The sequence below is a fragment of the Barbus barbus genome, assembly GCF_936440315.1.
Source record: "Barbus barbus genome assembly, chromosome: 4".
Lineage (NCBI taxonomy): Eukaryota > Metazoa > Chordata > Actinopteri > Cypriniformes > Cyprinidae > Barbus > Barbus barbus.
Genome location: NC_136732.1, coordinates 29,408,054 through 29,428,842, shown reverse-complemented (window position 1 = coordinate 29,428,842; position 20,789 = coordinate 29,408,054). Strand labels below are relative to the sequence as shown.

The following is a 20,789-nucleotide window of genomic DNA, read 5'->3' as shown; positions in this document are numbered from 1 at the left end:
AGGCGTCCTTTCAAAAAAGCCATTTGGAGACCCCAAATAGACACTTTGTAAACAAATGTCCAAATGAGTCAAAACTACATAATACATATATGTATATCAATTCAGAACTGCTCTGCCCACCAAAACACACAATAAAAAACTATTTCTGAACAGCATTTGTAGTGCTGACTCATTTAGTCATTTGGTTAGTCTACAAATGGCATTTTTGAAAAAAAAACGCCTAAATATTTCCTGAAATAAAATATGAAATAATAAATTTTTTATAGGTAAAGACTTACAGAAAGTACATCTTTATGGTATTTCATTTCAAGAAAAGCTTTGGAAAAGTCATTTGGATATTTTATTTCAAGAAAAGTCTAGGAATCCTTTCAAAAATGCTATTTAGAGACTCCATAAGACACTGCATACTACATATGTATATCAATTCAGAACTGCTCTACCAATGAAACCACAAAAAAACACAAAACTATTTCAGAATTTGAACATAACTAAACAGTCTTTATTCTGAACAATTCCAATAATGAAAACAGTGAACCAAAACAGATTTGATCATTTTTGAACTAGTGAAAACACAAAACATGCAAAATACATTGTTTTTACAACATTTGTATTTTTTATTTATTTTATATGGTGAATATTATGAATATTACTATTTTACTAATATAGTAATAGATTACTATTACTAATATTACTAAATAATAAAAAAAAAAAACTATTTACAGTATTTACAGTGGAGGAAGACGCTCTAGCAGCCACTAAAATGGTTTTTTTCTGACCATCTGGATTCACCAGACCTCTGAAAAGACAGGGAAGAGTGAGAGAAAAAGAGTGAGAAAGTGTGTAAGCAAAACAAATCAAACTTGCAACACTGTTTACATTTTGTACACACACACACACACGCGCGCACGCACACACACACAATAACCGGGACATACCCACAAACAAACACACCCACCCACCCACACGAACAAAACTCATGTAATCCCCTCATATTATCCCTCTCCGTTGTCATTTTTAGAATCTAAAACAGCTAACATGAAACAAAAGCTGCAAATACATGATAAAGACACATAAACATTCAAGAGGAGGGTGGAGACACTTACGTGCTAATGCTATCCACGCTTCCCAGCGATCTCAGCGCGTATTCGGCTACTAAATTAGCCATTTTTCTCCCCACGTCCTCCAAAACACCACCAAACGCCACAGAAACACTTCTCAAGTCGAAGATCCATGATGGAGAGATTCAGATGTGAGCTTTGGACAACATCTGTTCGCTGATAGCCAGTCTGTGTAGCGCTGCGACGCCATTATCTGTACGCTTCATGCGTAACCCGAGAGCGCACGAAAACACACGGACAATACGCCGAGCTATTCTCTAAACAATCTTACGTAAACTATTCAAACTGTCAATCACTTTAAACGTCCTTGTGGTTGGCTAACACTTCCATCCATCAAAACTGTGCTGGCGAGGCATTGGCTGGGTTCAAACACCCCTATTGTGATGTGTCCGGATTGACACCTCGCTGACCCATTCACGGACGCGCTTACTGTCCCGGGTTATAACAGCTCCTGCGATTGAAGGAGAGAGACGAGGGAGGGCTATTCTTACTCGGAAGAGACGATTCTGCTGGAAATAGATGGCGTTTCAAAGCTGGAATACGAATTATAATCGATATTTATTGGAAAATGGACGCTATCGATAACTATAACTCGAATCGCTTATGTAAACAAAGGAGGATCTATCGTGTTTTCCCCTATTTTTTCGTTGTTTTTGATTAAAAAGTGGATGCATTTTGAAGAGTGGACCCTTCTCTTGAAATGTATGCTGGTGTGTCTTGGAAAAGTCTGAGCTGACCAGCGCTATTGGCGATCAAACGTGAGTACTGCGGTTCGCTTTGTTCATTTTAAATGGCCGGTCTTTCAGCATTTCTGTTAACCCTTTCCTCTCTGGTGTATTGATTTCAAAAACAAGCTCACATCGTTAATCTTGAGTGTTTTAGCTTTCAAATGATATATAGTTAATGATAATTGATTGAATATTGTTCTAAAACAAAGGTAATAAAAAGTCCGACCACGCCCGACCACGCCCTTCCGGCCCGCCCGCGGGCCGATGCGGGTTAACAGGTTAAATGTAATATTTAAATATCGTTGTTCTGTTTGTTGCGTTGAAAATTGTTCAAAAGCAGTATGGATTGGCTTTAAATCTTTTGTATGTTATTTGAGTTTCAGTTTTCATTTAAAATATTCAAGATTTTCAAAGCAAATTAGCATTTCTAATTATTTTAGCCCATGTATGAATAAACTATAAAAAAAAAAAAAAAAAAAAAAAACGATATAAATATCGAATACACTTCCAAAGCCTTTCCCATTGGAAATCCTTTCCAGGCCTGGAAATTATGCTTGAAGGTAGGTGTTGTTGTATTTAATAATTAATCTTTACACTATACAAGTTGAAAAAAGATTTCTCTCTTCAATTCGTCTAATATAGTTTACTAAAAGACACCCTACTCAAAAGTGAAAAATCTTTCTCATAATACATTAAGATACTCGGTTATTAAAAATATACAATGAATATTGAGACAACCAATACAAATACACTGTTTTATTTTTGTTTCTGGTAGCTGAGAAACAAGATTTATCATTGGAAATCAAATTGCACTGGAAAAAAAAAAGAAAAATCTTAAAACCATTAAAAAAAAAAAAAAATCGGTTTGTTTCTCATTGTGATACAGTTGAAATAATATACTACAGTGCATTAAGGAAAAACATCCCTGATTGCTTTATAAGAGAAAGAAGAAAATCACATCATCTAAATAGCCTGCTCTGTCAGTAAAACAAATAAAAGTACAATTATATATTGATAAACAACAACTCTACTACTAATAAAGTCTTAATCTCAGTGTTGCTGTAAAGCAAATATGATGTGCACAAATATAGCCTTGCTGAGGAGATCAGAGATAATAGAACGGCCATCAACCAAATTAAGTACAAACTTTTTTTTTTTTTAATTGCACATACACCGTTAAAAATCCCCCCAAAACATATACAAGATCTATCGAAAAAAAGGTGATATTATGGCATTTATGATAGATTTAATTTATGATAGACTGACAATCAGATGCCAGATGAGCAATGGCATAGATTTCTCATGTTTTGTTGCCACCGTTATGTTCTGTATGACAAGTAGTTCTGATGCAAGAAAGCAATATTGTGTAGGAATGCAGTCACTACACTCATTACTCTGATTTTTCAGTGCTAGTCTCCTATACTGACCAGAAATGTTACAAAGACAGACACACCTTGACCTGAAGACCTCAATTATGGGATGTCGTTCTGAGCATCTAAAGCATAAATGCCCCAAAACTAGGTCACCATATAGAATAATATTATCTGTCAAAAGTTTTAAAAGACATTAAGCTACAAAAATTAAAGAATGAACTGCTTGATTTAAACCATTTTGGATATCACTACTCTGCCTTAAATGACAAAAATATTAATCTCAGAACATATAAAGCAGGGCACTACGGGACCTCAGTGTGTCTTTGAGCCAGCAGAGGACACTAGTGTATTGCTTTGCAGTATTCTTATACCTTACAAACAGATTAAAGTCTAAAAAGTGAATCAGAGTTTTGTGAAATGCGCCATCTGCTGGCACCAGTGATTGGAGCTTGTGTGGCAAGCAGAAGAATTCTTAAATCCTAATTACAGTAGCAATTCCTCTGAGATTTAAATGGATCAAACTTTAAATCCTGCCTGGCAATTCAAAACACACCGTTTGAAATGGACGGAGGGGAATGAAAAGGACAACAGATCTCTAGAGGAAAGGGACAAGTTGAGCTGGCAAAGCAAGATCTGGAGCTGGGTGCGACGCTCAATGCTAAAAACCGTTGGGGGGGACCAATAGGACAGATAAGAGTAATCATGGTTAAGTAATTAAAAAGGCTAATGGAAAAGCATGACTGGAAGGCAAAGGGAAGGACGAGTTGAGAGGAAGCACACGGAGAGAAAGGGACAGCAAGCAAGTTGGAGACAAACAGAAAATGATTAGGTGCACAATCTCAGTCCTTCTCAGCAAATGTCAACTTTGGTCAACCCTGAAAGACTACATTCAGTCCTCTTCAGTCAAAATAGAAAACAAAAGCGAGAACAGGACAGATTGACAACAGTAAACACCTGAGGAAGAAAGTCGTATCTTGGGAGAACTGGACACAGTAAGATAGATAGTACAGGTTGTTTAAATAAAGTTCTCTTTATTGATAATTGTCTTTCAAAAAAGACACTAAAAAAAACACATAGTAAGCAAAGAATTTCAAAGCTTTTGTTGTGATCCATCTAAAAAAAAGGAAAAAGTTCCAACATGATTGTTTTAAATCACTGGATCTCTAAATGGAAATGATGCACCTGTGACAGTCTCTCTCTACCTCACGCTTTCTCTGCACATCCATTCTCCCTGCATGTGTGTGTGTGTGTGTATACATGTATCACATTTCACTCAGACTGGCTCTCTAACTAATGCAAGATCTGCAAGTTCTGTGTTTGAAATGCAGGGACATAAACGGTGAGGGGGGCTTTACCCGCACCTCTCGACCCACCCCCTTGTGACCCCTCTGTCTGTCTCAATCTTTCCCCGAGCCTGGCAGGGCGTTTACACAGAGGCTCCCTGACAGAGAGACAGGTGGAGAGATGGGGGCGATGAGCGGTGGAGGGAAGGATGGGTGGAAAAACGAACATGAGCGTAACAAACATAACCGACGCCCACACACGCAGTCTCATATATAAACACACATTTGTAAAGTTACATGAGGAAAAAAAAAAAAAGAAAGAAAGAAAAGGACTTCAACCCTGGGTACTGTTTTGCTTTACAGCTGTTTGGAGATGGAAAGAAAGAAAGGAGGTAGAGAAAGAGTGGGGTCACAACAGGGAATTTCGGGAGAGAGGACGTTGGGGGTGGAGGGGCCATCCAGCGGGTGTTATTTCTTGGCTTTTCCACCCTTGGCTGAATTTCGTGGCGGGGTGACTGGACGCCCTGAGCCCATTCCACCTCCTCCACCGTAGTACAGCTTCTTATCAGCTGGCTTAAGGATCTGAGAGAAACACAGAGTATGAGAGTAAGCAATGGCGGACAACAGCAAACACACTTCCAAATATAGACATGTCCGCCCACAGAGAGAGAGCACTTCAATACATTCTGTGAGCAATGCAGAAGCTCCATTTCAAAATCAACTGAGCTACTTGCACAGGGACCATCCTAGCTGTCATGTAACCCTAACAACTGACCATTTTAAAAACACTCCACATAGGCAAAAACTCTGTCCGGAAGACTTGACTAACAACTGATTTCAATACGGTTTAACATTAGCAATACTGAGCTGCCTTCTAAGAACACTCACAAGTGACAGCAACATATGCTAATTTGAAACTGATGAATGTGTTAAATTCAATAAGTTTAAACAAACTAATATTGGGTATTTTTTAAAAACTCAAACACTTTATAGAATTGGATCATTTAAAATTCAACTAATTTAAATATCACAAAAAAGGTAACACTTTACTTAAAGCTTTGTGTAATGCAATATAAAGGGCTATTAAAGGGTATAAAATGATCTTGTCGTAAATAATTATAAGCGAATTTAAAAAGCATAGGGTAATAATGACTTTATAAGTGTTATAATGCATTAATTGCTGTTACAATTATTTGTGAGATTCTACAATGCGTTAAGGTGCATTACAAGGCATAATTAATACACAAACTACTTTTAATGCATTATATATAAAGGCTTTTAGTTAAGTGCTACCAAAACAAACCCCCCCTGATTTTACTGCAGTATGTTATGGGGTTTCTTACACAGCAAGGTTTTTTTTAAACCATTGTTTGGCTAATTTTCACAGACAAAATCCAATTCTTTTGAAATGTAATCAAGGGTAATAGCCAAATTATTTCCCCATACAGATTTCTCAACAGGTCCAAGTTGGTCTATAAAATTATAATTTTGAATTAAAAATAGAAAGTAAAGATTTTCCTGAAATTACAAAATTAAATTGATTAAAAACCTTTTTACAACATTGACAATGGACAGAGCTTTTTTGACTGATGTATTACTGCACATTTAGAATGAGGTATCTTACTTGGCAGCATGATTAAGGAGCCAAGCTTTTTTAAGATTTGTACTGAGAGTAAAAAGCATCTGTAGGCAGTGCACTAACTTTTTGAAACAGAACTGTAGAGTCACAGTATAAAATAACCTTCAAAAGATGATCTAATGCAAATCTACAGAGGAAGTTGGCCAGACCTATTACAAGTAAGTATACTTTATGCATTTGCAGAGAAACTGGAAAGCCTTGTAATCAGGCAAAGGAAAAAGAGAGGGAGGAAAATGACAGCTCTTCTCTTACCTGGAAGGAACACATGAGTGTCTCATCCACACTCATCATGGCCCCGGCGTTATCAAACTCGCCACAGTAGTTAGGAGCGGAGAACAGGGTGACTAACTGTCTCTTCGCGAAAAACTCATAACCGTCCTCCACCACCTGCACAAGAAGATAACGTCACATTTTGTTGAGTCTTTTAACGCTGCAATGCTTTATGGAAACATTCCTACCACCGCAGAGCATAAACTAACCTGATGTGCCCTGCATATTAGGTCCATGTCATGTTTGTGAAGGAATTTGGCCACAACGTCTGCACCGAAGGTGAAGGACACACCACGGTCATTCTCTCCCCAACCCAGCACGTCTTTGTCTGGGTCGGCCCAAAGCAGGTCACACAGCAGCCCCTGGTCAGGTACATCCGTGGGCCGCATGACACGCCGCACCTGCTCCATTGTCTGCAGGTCTGGAGAGAGGCCTGGAGCGGAAAACAATTCATTATATTTCACAGTGCACTTCTAGGGAGCAACTTAAAAATAATTTGCCAAGCAGCATCCAGACGCAGTGGGCAGCGAAACAGCACAAGAAATGGCACTAAATCTGTAAACAGAACATCATTACTAACAAGATGAAAAAAAATGTAATAATGACACAATCTTTCATCAGCATGAAGTGGTGAGAAAGATAAATGTAATGACTTAATGTTGTCTGCAGAAATCCTTAAAAAAAATTTACTATTAAGTTTTAAAATGTATTATAATAAAGATTACAAAAATGTAGTGAAATTTAATGTAAAAATAGCATTAATATTTCTTGCTGCAATACATGTCTGAAAGTGAATTCTCGTGGTTCAATAAGCAAGTCAAATGTTAAATTTATGGGATCTCTTAAAATAAGTTTTTTTTTTTGGTGAATCAGACTAGTCATACTGCATTTCCTGCATTGTTTTTGAGTGCAAACAGTAAAGGCAACTCAATTCAATTCAGACTGCACATTCAAAACTACAATGATTTCTTTTGCTGTGGCGGATATGCATTGCAGGAAATGCTGGTTTTGTGTCGTTTCCACCACACATGCATTCAAGACATAAACCGTTCTAGTGAACACCTCACATTTAAGCTGCTTGAAGCAATAAAAATAACCTCAGCATCTTTATACCACGACTGAGGTGCCCTTGAGCAAGGCACCGAACCCCCAACTGCTCCCCGGGCGCTGCAGCATAAATGGCTGCCCACTGCTCCGGGTGTATGTTCACGGTGTGTGTGTGATCACTGCTGTGTGTGTGCACGTTGGATGGGTTAAATGCAGAGCACGAATTCAGAGTATGGGTCACCATACTTGGCAGTATGTCACTTCACTTTATATGATCACTCCATATGGGCTTTTATGTTTACAGCGGTCCATTCATTCACGAAGCAGAGCAATTATTTAAGGATATGATGATTGTGTCACCAAAAAAAAACAAAAAAAAACAATTACACTTCATTTCCAGAGTAGATTACTCCCACGTCTTCTGCAAAACCACACTGCAGTTAAAATTAAGTGTATCCTAAACCCCGTTAAGTAAATCCCCTGGTGTGCCCCTGAGTTTGTGCCAATCAAATCAACCAAACTTTATGGTCTCCCAGTAATATGGCTATGAACAGCTATATTTGAACTTCTCCAGGGAAACTGCAAAGTCAATAGAGGATTTATGACAGAACAAAAAATTGCCATGGGGACAAAAGACCTCTGTCTGCACTTACCTCCATGGCAACAGAAGATCTTTTCATCTACAATGGCAGCCACAGGTAAACAGTTGAAACAGTCTGTGAAAGTCTTCCACAGCTTAATGTTATACCGTCGCTTACCTGAAGAGATAGGAAAAACCAGCTTATTAACATTCAAAACTATGAAATCTGCATATGGAAAGGTGTCATTAGTGGTAATGTAGTTGTAAGAGATCAAATTCTACTCACACTCATCATAGAAACCATATATACGGTTGATAGAGGCGCACTCATGGTTGCCACGCAGCAGGAAGAAGTTTTCAGGATATTTGACTTTGTAGGCCAACAGGAGGCAGATGGTCTCTAGAGACTGTTTCCCTCTGTCCACATAGTCCCCCAGGAACAAATAGTTGCTCTCAGGAGGAAAGCCGCCATACTCAAAGAGACGAAGGAGGTCATAGTACTGACCATGAACGTCACCTGCAGAGACAACAGAACAATTTTGTTTAATAGAGGAAGCTCCACAAATTAATTCATGAAAACATGAATTCCTTTTTCTTCCAGGTTTCTATGAAGGTGGGAAGCCTGTAGGACAAACATACTCACCGCAGATCTTGAGTGGTGCTTCCAGCTCCAGCAGAATTGGCTGGCTGAGGAAAATTTCCCGAGATTTGAGACAGAGGCCACGGATTTCGCTCTCTGTCAGCTGTACGTTCTTGCCTGGCCTGGAGCCTTTAACTGGAAAAACACAGACAAACAGAAGGGACAAAATGAGAAAAGCAGGAAATAAGCCAAACAAAAAAGCAAATGTGCCAGATTAGACCCAATAAGTGCTTTAAAAACTAGGAGGAAGATCTGGAGGATGATAAACTCGACTCAAGAGGCTCTCTGAAGTGATGGGATGTACAGACTAGTGACGCACAGACATCAGTGCACTTAAACTCCACATCATGCGTCTCTGCTCAAGTGTGCACTTCAAAAAAGGTATTTACAGGATTTAGCAGGTTGTTTAAGCATTCCTTAGCATTTGTCAAATGCACACTAACACAACCGCCACACATGGCTTTTAACAACCACAATACAGTCACAATACAGTTTAAAGAGCTCTCCTCTCTGCTCAGTTTTGAAGATCATGTGCAACTGACCTTCAGATAGAATCAAATATTCATGACAAAACAACCAAACATAGGTCAACAGATTCTGCATTTATCCTTGCAGTCTCTTAACAAAAAATACAAGTTAAGCTCCAGAGAGATTTGCTGCTGTGCTATGACAGAGAAGGCTTGCAGGGTCTAAACAGACTGTCATCTCACACAACACAGACCTGCGGTATTATTCAAACATGCCCTTTTAGACTGGCTGCATGACACGCTGTTCAGGGGGTTTAGCTGGCAGCAGCGGATGAAAGAAAGAGCAGAGGATGTATCTGGAGAGGAGAAATATTGCAGTCTCTTTGGACAGGGCTGTAAATGACGTCTCTGAGGTCACACTGGCCATGCATCAGAATTGGCGTATCCGTGTATGGGATGTTCGGAAAGGAAAGATAAAAGACCCAGAGGCAGCCCTGCAGTTGTATTCAAGGTTGCTGGGTTTTAAATATACATTTCACATGGCTGGCTTCAGGCAAGAATTATAGTACTGAGCGTATCCCGGTGACTCACATAATCAGGCAGTTATGCAAGGATTTGAGAGATGGCTTATTTGTGCACATTCACAAAATCGATCCAACCAGCCTACACCACTAAATAAATGTATAAAGCATGAGGTTTCACACAGATTAACCAAGGACACAAATTGTCGACACTGAAAAAAAATGTTATGACAAAACAATGCCCACTTCAAACAAACTGAACAATGCGACTGCCAAAATAGTTTCACGGTGCAGGCCAAATGCTGGAAAACAAAACATGCTTCTTTGCATCCAGCCATCTCTACCAATTTAAATCATCAGCACAGATGATGTCTCAATTAACGTTAAGGTCCACAGAGAGAAGCAGCTGGCTGACTCCATGTTCATCCACCCTGAATACACATTTGCGCAGCTGTCCTTGACAGTGAAAAACATATGTAATCAGTTTGTCATGCGTTACATCATAATTCTCAATATCAATGTTCAATGCGCAAGCAACAACTAGTATATTTTTTACATATTAATAATATAGTAATGAACATCCGATTAAAATGTGACATTAATAAACATTGAGACTTAAATTATAGCAAATCACTATTCACCAAGGAAGGAAATTATCAAATTATACATTTGCCCATTCATGCATGTACGCTACCATTCAAAAGTGTGGGGCCAATTAGATTTTAAAGAAATTCACTTTTATTCAGCAAGGATGCATTAAATTGTCCGAAAGCAATAGTAAAGACATTAATAATGTTACAAAATGACACCCATTTCAAATAAATGCTGTTCTTTTCAACTTTCCATTAGGGCTGGGCAATATATCGAGCCCGATGATCATGTGCATCTCATCACTAATCACGGTTCCGTGATTAGTGGCAAATCTCCATCACCTGCTTTCAAATGGAGCGGCATTTAATACACAGAGCCGTAGTTCACTGACAAGCTACACAGTATCGCGTTCACCAAAGGCGATTCATCTGCGATAATGACTGGTAAAAATTGATCTTTGCCATCACCAGAATAAAAGATAGAATTTAAAAACAAAACAAAAAAATCTATAAAAAAAGATATTAAAATAGTAAAATGTTACTTAAATTTCAATAGTATTTATTTTACTGTATTTAATCAAAAACAGCAATGGTGACCATGAGGGGTTTTTCTTGTTTGTGTTTTTCCAAAACATTTTTTTTTTTACTACTATTAACTTAAACTTTTTAATAGTAGTGCAACTATTACATGAGCATGCATGGAAATATGCATGTGACGGCCCTCAGGCACTGAATCTATATACAATACTGATAATCCTGCAGAAAGACTTATTTTGTATTGTAAATGTTGATGGAAAGTATTGTTGCTTTTCCTTTAATGTACGTAGAGCTGAATTAAATAGTGCGTTTGAATTCCATACCGTGCTGCTTATTTGTAGATAAGCTCTATATTTATCTTGCCTCTGGTTTATTGTTTGTGCACAATGATGATAATGGATAATTGTTTGGTTGCTACTGCGCTGTCACGAACAGTCTATGTTTGCATCCAAGTCACCTGGGAAGCTACATTTCACTTTTTGCCTTGCCCTGTAAAGGATAGACAATAAACCAGACTTTGACTTCCATATTGTGAAACAACCACTTCGCATTTTTGGTAGCTGATAACTGACGTTAAAAACCACAGCTTCGTTTTAATTGAGGACTTAAATCAGATGACGCACACCAGCCTAACATTTAGGTGGGGTCACTTGAAAGAAGGCCTTTACAGTCTCAGGCAGCAGATGAGTGATCTGAGGGCCTGGACAGTGACCGGAAGCCCATCGGCTCAGTGAAAAGTGGGTATAAATAGGATCCTGCCGCTCGTCACTTTAAACCCAGATTAAGGCCGGCTAATGCCCTAACAGCTCTTGCTCTAAAGTTATTCACGGGGCCAATAAGCATCAGAGAGCTTAGACCCAACACAGGACCTATGACAAACAAGCAAATAAACCACTCAAAAGATAACCAGTAGGTGTGCGAAGTTAGGTGTGCTAAATTCCATAAATAAGTATAAATAAAAGGTAGTACAGGGAACAGTTCAACCACCCGCAAAAATGGGGGAGTACTTGGTTAATAAACAATCAAATAAACCTCTCGACCTGTAGCTAGTAGGTGTGTTAAGTTTCTTATCAAAGAGAAAGCAGTGCAGAGAACACAAAGGCAATCAATTACATTTAACTACAAGTGTGCATTTAGCGGTATCATGCTATGGGGAAATGCATGAAATGTCATGCCAACAGTCCAGTGCTTAATCGGTTTGGCACGCACATGCTCGTCACACGGACATCCATGTGTTTTGCCTCAACCGCTTCAGGTACTCAGAGGTGATACCCTCCACACTTAAATCCAATGAAGGCAATAAGATAAAGGGACAATCTGAGGAGAAGAAAACTTATTTATGTGACACCCCAACATAATGACAAACGATAGCAGATGCTGGGCAAACACAGCAAACAGCATATAAAAAAAAAAAAAAAAAGGCAACGGTCTGTGCGCAAAAGTTTCCTCCACGCCACCTGAAATCAGTACAATTGATTTTCCGTTGGTTGGCCATGAGGCTTCAGGCACAACAGCGTGGCAGTACAGAACAGCATGAACCGAAAGGTTCTAGACTTAAAAGCTGGAATCTCTAAAACATTCCGCAGAACAGATGTTGGGATCTGGATAAATAAAAAGGGTACTGCCTGTCAGAAGAGGCACCGCTCTGTTCATTTAAGGTGGGGATTAACTTATGTAACTTCTTGTAATTATTTCCAACCTGCAGGCACAGTAACCCATGTACACAAGAAAACTTTGGTAAATATGATAACACTCAGATTCTGATTCGTTCACTGTACTGCAATTGTCTTGAGTGCAACCTGCCTGCATGCAGAGATTGACCACCCCTGCAAGGTCAGAGCAATGCACTTTTTCCCCACCTTAAAAGTCAAAGACAAAATAAGCACAAATATCTACATAATATCGATATCCGTGTGATTTGAAAAGCAGCCATCAAATAAAAATAAAATCCTCAGGAGAATCAGTACTTTGGACGGAGGCATCAAGCTCTAAGGGAAAAAAGGACAGCAGGACTACATAAGGAGATATAAATACAACTATTATCAGGCTTGTTTATTTTTTTTACTGCAATTTGCAGAAAAAAATAGGTTTACACAGCCATGCAGCCAACAGGACCTAAATCCAAAAGGTAAAAGGTCTGGTGTATGTGGAAATCTGTTTTCTTTGTAGGTCTTTGTGACTAGATTTAAATAGTGTGTGTGTGTGTGTTTCTTTTGCCTTTTCTCACATATGAAAAATACTGAGAAAAAGACATTCAGATTCTTGCCAAGTAAATAAAGTCTAAATTATGTTCAGCAACTTAAATGACCCACGAGCATCAGACCTCACATCAGGCCCACATAGAATTTGTAAATGCATGTAATTTTGTGAAATGGATTAACGTATAATAAAATCTGTTAAACCGAACCAAAAATATTTATTAAGATAATACACGAGCTGGAGATTTGTATAAATTTTATGAACGGTAAATTCTGTGGAAAATACAATGCCGTGTGGGCCTGCTTATGACCTTATGCACAACTTCCTTTGCTACGGAAACAGCTGGAAAGATGGTACATAATTTGGAAGGCCTAAATCATTCATGTTATGCAACACACATGTTTGATGCGATTCAGATATTTGATCAACTGCTTGCTTAGGCTTCGCAATGTTTACCCTCCGTAGGCATCAATAAGTACAAAAGACATTTCTAGGGACTATATGTAAAAACCTCATTCCAATGTCTTGAGGCTACATACTTTTTCCAAACGTTAAGCGTTTATAAAACAACTGTTCAGTATATTTAATATTTAGTATCTGCAAATAGTATACCTCCACTTAGTAGAAATCAACTTCGAATTGTAAATCATATTACAGAAAAAAAAATGTCTCTTCTTGAAGAACTCGAGTGATTGGCTTCCAAAAACGATTTAACTCTGTGGCACCATCTAACATGATATTACTCTGTAAATAGCCTGGATAGACCATGTCTACAGAACTACGCAATTAATTATTTGCAATTAAGTCCCTAAACAGGCAATAAAACCAAACCCAGTAATCATCATCTACCATACAACAAGCAGGCCTCTCGGGAAATCCTATAAAAGGGATAAAGCATTTACTACCAGAATAACTGCAAATCACTACATTTTTATTTTATGCACAGACCATTTAAATACAGACTCTCCTCAGCTACATTGAAAATAATCACGTCTTTCACGGTTTATGCCATGTTTTGAGGGCCTCTATTGTGAAGATCACTTGATACTGCACCTCCACTAACTACATCCTCATTAGTTAGAGTAATCCTATTGCTGCCGATTTTAATGAGACACAGGACTTCCAATGCTAAAAAGGAAGGTATCCAAACAGCAAATGTGAACTGGACAGAGACAGAAATGTAAATCACTTAAAGCACATCAGTAGTCACTGAATGAAATACTGGCCTAATTTCTGCTCATAACCATAAAATAATGAGAGATATGGACAGAGAAAAAAAAGAGAGAGCATGCAATTGTCAGCTATATCGATTTCTGTAATGATATCTATGAGATTCTGGCTATAAAACTTCCGGGCAGAGTTTTAGTAAATTAGTGTAGACTGGTTGGCTAGCAACTGCTAATTCGCTCCACTTCCCCCGGCTTTATCAGGACACAAATATGCTTACAATTATTCTATAACACGACACATATACAATACAGACACATATATACAAGTATTTGTTGGTCTTACGTATTTCGTTACAGAACAACAGTTAATAATTAAAAGATGTGCAAAGAGGTTCTCACCTTCCAGGAGGCGCTGTATTATGGAGTCAATGTTTAATTTGTCCGGCTCCGCCATTTTAGTGGATTTTTGTTGGGTTTATTCAAACAGGTCGAGTCTGCCGTTTTCTGCTATCTTGTTGATTGGTCAAAAATTAAGGCCCCAATCCGACTAAGCAAAGCGTAGAAAAGATATCGTTATGGAAATGTGGATTTACTGGCTATATTTCCTTTGTCGTTTGGTTGATCGCTAGCTGCTAACGCCGTTAGCCTGATGGCGCTAGCTATTGCCTAACGTTACCCGTATTTAAACACCAGGAAATGGTTAATATGATACAAAAACTCCCAGATATACCCCTTCGAATCTTATTTTGATTCTCTTTATGCCCCACGAGCATCAAAGATATTCAAACCGTCCCTATTTTCCGTCTCCTCACAACCCCCTTTCTCTCATCGTCTACGGAACTTTAAAAAAGACCGTGTTGTTGAAGAGCGAAATCAACGGAGGTTGACAGGACCCGCCTCCGCTTGTAAATGCAGGGAGATGATTGGCTTACATCTCACATTTGAACTGAGGTTGTGGTCGCTGATTGGCTAGTGTTCACACACATCTCCTTTCCAAAGCTCCGCCCCCGAGTTGTAAAGTAATGACGTCAATGAGGTAAAAAAGGAGAGGGGATGTTGACATTGCTGGCGCTTATAATGCACTTTAGGTTTAGGGACTAAAGCATTATGATAAATAAGGCCACATTATTATATCGAGGCGCTCACGTTGTCATTAACATTAACCGTTTGATGACAGGTTTTGTTCCCTACCTACAGTATAATTTTCTAACACACCAGCGTCCTCTATAGACGGTACTGGACACCGCACCTCCTGTTCTTGAGAGTTTCCCCATTACAAACACACATATGCGCGATATTACTGTAAGGTTCAAATTAATACTTTTAATTTAATTAATACTGGTCAGTTTCAGTCTAGGTTTCATTTGGCAAAGGTTTATGAACAATGTTTTGACATGCTCTTTCAAATGAAAAAAAAGTTTAATTTAAAAAAGAAGCTTTGTTTTTTTGTGAAAAGGGTAATTTTAGGTAGAAATGGATGGTTAAGCTAAAATGGGCCGCAATTTTCAGCTAAAATGGACTGCATACACACACATTTGCACAGAAACTGAGGGTGAAAATAGTGCTGTCAATCGATTAAAAAAAATAACTAATTAATCGCACATTTTTCTGAAATTAATCGCGATTAATCCCACCTAACATTAAAGCTTTTAAATATACTTTTATATTGCAATAATTTCACATTCAATCTTCAAATTAATGTACAAACAACATAAACACATTATATTTTAAATATTTGTTTAATGGCATCTTTATTTTTATTTCTTACTGAAGGCCAGTATCACTGATTTCCCTATAAAAATGTTTCCCCCTAATATTTAACCATTAACTAGCCATTCAACTTTACATTATAATTAAGAGCTATCAATTTTAACATTTATTAGACTTTAAAAATCACTTCTAATTTAAGTTAACTTAAAACAATCTTCACATAAACCCATTATAATAAATGTCATATTTATCTACCTGTGCCCCTCAGCAGAAATATACAGAAATTGAATAAAGTTATCAAACACTAAATTCTAAACTAAAAACAGATGAATCCTTAAAACTATAAAAGTTATTGATTTCCTCTTTTTCCTTTTGTTCTTGATGAACAGACATCACAGCAGCTGGTTATTAGGTTTTGTTGGCTTCTATTTCTTTAAATGAGTGGTTATTTTCAACATTCAGAATGCTAAATGCTGACTAAACTAATAAAAACAAATCCAGCCAACACCGAGATCATTCTGCACGTGCACAGCGCCGCCAAGTTCACACGTCAGGTAAGTTGCACTAAATAAAAAAAAAAATTTTAGACTAAATTTAATGAGAAAATCATTCAACATATTTGATTTTTTTTTGAGTGGACATTTAGAAAGTGTTTTATGAGTTGTATATCCGAAGAAAAGTGGATATAAGTTTATAGAAATAAGAAATTTTTATAGAAAGGATTATAGAAATGTGATACTGTGTCATGTGTATGGAAGGCTAAAGAGATGGGACATTTAAACTCACAGAGTGTGTCTGCCTCCCAAAGTCCGCCCTTTTGATCTGCCAGCTGGAGCCACCTCTTTATAGTCCCATTGAGCTCCATTTCAGCAGCATTAGCTTGAAAGTTTTTCCAAATTGCTGCCTTGAAATATATGTGTAAATATATATTGTAAGGTAATTATTAAATCTTAAGCATTACAATTTTTTACAGTCATTAGGACCATATGTTTGATGAATGTTCATGAATGAATGATGCATTTATATAGCGCTTTATTGTGTATGTATTGCTGTACACCCAAAGTGCTTTACAATCATATGGGGGTTCTCTCCTCTACCACCACCTGTGTGGTAACTGTGACGGCAGCCACAGTACAATGGCGCCAATGCGCTCACCACACACCAGCTACAGGTGGAGAGAAGGGCCAGTAGACGGAATTTGGCCAGGACACCGGGGTTACACCTCTACTCTTTATGAGAAGTGACATGGGATTTTTAATGACCACAGAGAGTCAGGACCTCGGTTTAACGTCTCATACGAAAGACAGTGCTTTTTGACAGTATAGAGTTCCCGTCACTATACTGGGGCGTTAGGACCCACACAGACCACAGGGTGAGCATCCCCTGCTGGCCTCACTAACACCTCTTCCAACAGCAACCGGAGGTCTCCCATCCAGGTATTGACCAGGCTCAGCCCTGCTTAGCTTCAGTGGGCAACCGGTCTTGGTCTGCAGGGTGATATGGCTGTGCGTATGCATGCATAAGTTCATGCAGCAGCTCAGAATTTCTGTAAAAAAAGAAAAAAGATGTCAGATCATATAAAGTGTTCAGATTAAATTTAAATTTGTTTGCTCATAATAATCCCCCCCACAGTAAAATAAGTATGATTTTAATCACATCATACGGCATATAAGCTTCAAAAGGTTTTCATTCAATCTAAAAATTGAACCTGCTCTAGTGCAGCAGACAGATTAGGCCTCCATTCAAGAACAAAAGATAATGCACTTACATTTTACAGCTCGTTTACGTATCTATAGTTTTTCTGTGTCAGAGCTTCCCACATGGCAGTGTTACAACAAAATAAATATTATTATTAAATTCAGATTGCACATATTGAATTGTCTTAGCAGGTGTAATGCTACAACAGCGTGCTCAGTTTGATTCACAAACAAATGGCTCATTTGAATGGTTAAGTGAATCAAATCAGACAGAGCCATGTCTAGTCTATGTCATAAAAATATAATAATGGTTCAGGAGCTCAGGTCGTATTTTTGATGAGAAAAAATATAGAAATGATCATTAGGCCGATTTCTAAATGTGATGTATAGTGTGACTAGACTCGACCGAGTAAGTAGGCTATGTGTCTTTTGTGAAATAACGTTTCATACTGCTTTATTTCTGTGTGGCTAATTTTCAATCCTGATAAATTAATTAATTATGATCAATCGCTTATTATTGTAAAACATCGATGCTTTTGGATTTAAATCTTTATCAAAACATGTAACATTATTTCGTTGTAAAGTAGTATTTTATAGCATTCTATAAATATATTTATCATGTCAGTGAGGCAAGTATTTGCTGAGTTTCGGTTCAGTTTTTGTGATGTGTTCCTGCTCAAGATCAAGACACCCTGTTTGTTTTCTTTATTTTAAAAAGCAAAACATTTTATTGATATTGTGAGTGCACACACATAAAACTATTTGCAGCTTCGAATGATGTATACTCTTACCTTTATGAGGAAAAATTACGGCATATTTTAATTTTCCACAATTAAGAAAAACAAATGCAAGTGATCTCGCTAGCGCCTCGTGTCCTTCAATGTGGCTTCAGCTTCCACTTTTAGCACAAACGATTGGATATTTATCACACATTTATCTTACTTTTTTTTATTTATATTGTGAATGAAGTTTTTTTTATGTCTCAAATCGTGTTTATTTGAGAAGGATAATCTGATCAAACATCTGCTCAACTCACTGTCTGGCGCTGGTCGCTTAGTATTTAAAAAAAAAAAAATACAACTTGAATTTAACAAACATAAAATGTTCCAATCATGTTTCTAAATTAACTTAATAGAGAAACGAAACAAAATATAACCACTTTGCCAAATTAAGAACCAAAACTGAACTTTTTTAATGGCTGCAACAGCAGCTGTGTAAAGGGGAAGAGAGAGAGAGAAAAAATACACGGGCTGGGGTCGGAGAATTCTGATAAGCAAGGGCCGGGCCTGTGCAAGGCTCTATATTCATTCCCTTGTTGCAATTAAAAGTTCCCCCTCGGCTCGGTGGGCCCCCAATCTACCCGGGCCCATATGCACCTGCACTCCCAGACGCTATACGCCACTGCAACCCAGTCAGTTCTTCCAAGGCACCAAACACTCCCATGTCACCCAGGCTTCCTATTTGGTTTGGAGAAGTATGGAAAAAAGAAAGCAGAGTTTGGAAAAATTTGTGTTTCCAGACTTTTCCCCCATTTATAATTTTATGAAAATAAATTCATTGTACAAGAAGTGAGATTTCATGGCAGCTGTTATCACATTTTTTTGTGATTGTCAAATATGCACATTTTGATTATGCAAAATGCAGGTTATAAGCATTTTGGGTTTCTTCTCACAATATTCTTCTCACCGTATTACATAGCCTCAAGGACATTATCAAAATAAAAATATACAGACTTTTATGTGCGCATGAGAAACTTTAATTAATTAATTAAACTTAGCATTTAGGACGATGCACATCAGCACATTTCGCAGTGTGGTTTCTTGGCCTCCACAAAGTATACGTTAAAGACACCTAAGGCCTTGAAATGCTGCCCTAATGAAAGCCAAATTTGAAACACTTTTTACAGTACTTTTTTTTTTATAGACCCTTGAACTTGGCAAATTTTGTCATCAGCCTATTTTGTGTCATGGTTTCTGCGCCGCCACAGAGGATGTGTTAAATTAGACATTATGCCTTGATATTATACTGTAAAAATCTAAAGTTGAGAAGTTTAAAAGTTTAAGGCAACCATGCAGCTTCAGCAGATTTTTGAGTTTTCTCAACTTCTTGTATTCAGTTTATAAAACAACAAGTTGAGCAAACTCAAAAATCTCTTATAAAAATAAGTTGAGAATCTGCTGAAGCTGGTTGCCTTAAACTTAAAAAGTTTTCTCACATTTAGATTTTTCACAGTGTAGAGGTAATGCAATCAGAAAAGCCAAATTTTGAGCAAGTAGATGTGTTAATTCATGTGCATCCATGCTCTCGTTTTATTCACAGTGATGCACAAAGGAAATAGGTTAGATAAAACTAAACATTTTAATGCATAAGCAAAGAAATTCCTATGTGCATGTGACTAGTTTCTCGGGGGCACAAAAAAGTTTCTTGTTTGCATGTAAAAGTCTGTATTTTTTATTATTATTATTTTTAAGGACTTATTCCGAGGTGAATGTAGCCACCCAAATCCAGACTGTATCCAGATCAGCACCTAGAGATGACCTCGACAGCCCTGAATGTCAGCGGAGACCATGTCAGCTAGATGAGCTCCAGAGACTGATCCTCGCTGGCCATCGGGACAAGACCACGAGAAACAGACAAGTCCTCTGCTCAATCTGACCTGTGTTGCAGCCTAGAATTAAACCACGCCATGCTGGTTTCGTCTGGCCAGAGGAGAACTGTTCCCCGACTGAGACTGGTTGCTCCCAAGGTTTTCTACTCAGTTTCTGTCACCGATGGAGTTTTGGGTCCTTGCCGCTGTCACCTTTGGCTTGCTTATTTGGGGACGCTTGGCTGATTGGCTGGCAAAGACATTATTGGAAGAGAGCTGAACTGGATGGTGTCAACACTGAATCAACAATGAACTGACTTTAACTGGAAAAATTACTTGTTAATGGGACAAACTAAATGGAAATGAAATTATATATATATATATACAGTGGTGTGAAAAAGTGTTGGCCCCCTTTCTGATTTGTTTTATTTTTTTGCATGTTTGTCACACTTTGTTTCACACTGTTTCAGATCATCAAACAAATTTAAATATAAATCAAAGATAACACAAGTAAACACAACATGCAGTTTTTGAATGAAGTTTTTTATTATGAAGGGAAAACAAAATCCAAACCCACATGGCCCTGTGTGAAAAAGTGCTTGCCCCCTAAACCTAATAACTGGTTGGGCCACCC

General features: G+C 37.9%; 1 protein-coding gene across 1 annotated transcript; it reads right to left on the bottom strand.

The window, feature by feature from the left end:
* Positions 1-2,588: 2,588 nt before the first annotated feature.
* LOC306865521 (serine/threonine-protein phosphatase PP1-gamma catalytic subunit B-like) lies at positions 2,589-15,066 on the bottom strand. The gene is made up of 7 exons (XM_079410176.1): positions 14,561-15,066; positions 8,682-8,813; positions 8,325-8,555; positions 8,112-8,216; positions 6,621-6,844; positions 6,394-6,528; positions 2,589-5,084 (listed from the first exon to the last, which is right to left on the bottom strand). Exons 1-7 carry the CDS (start codon positions 14,613-14,615, stop codon positions 4,971-4,973), a joined length of 996 nt encoding a protein of 331 aa, XP_079266302.1. The 5' UTR covers positions 14,616-15,066; the 3' UTR covers positions 2,589-4,970.
* Between the last annotated feature and the right edge of the window lie 5,723 nt (positions 15,067-20,789).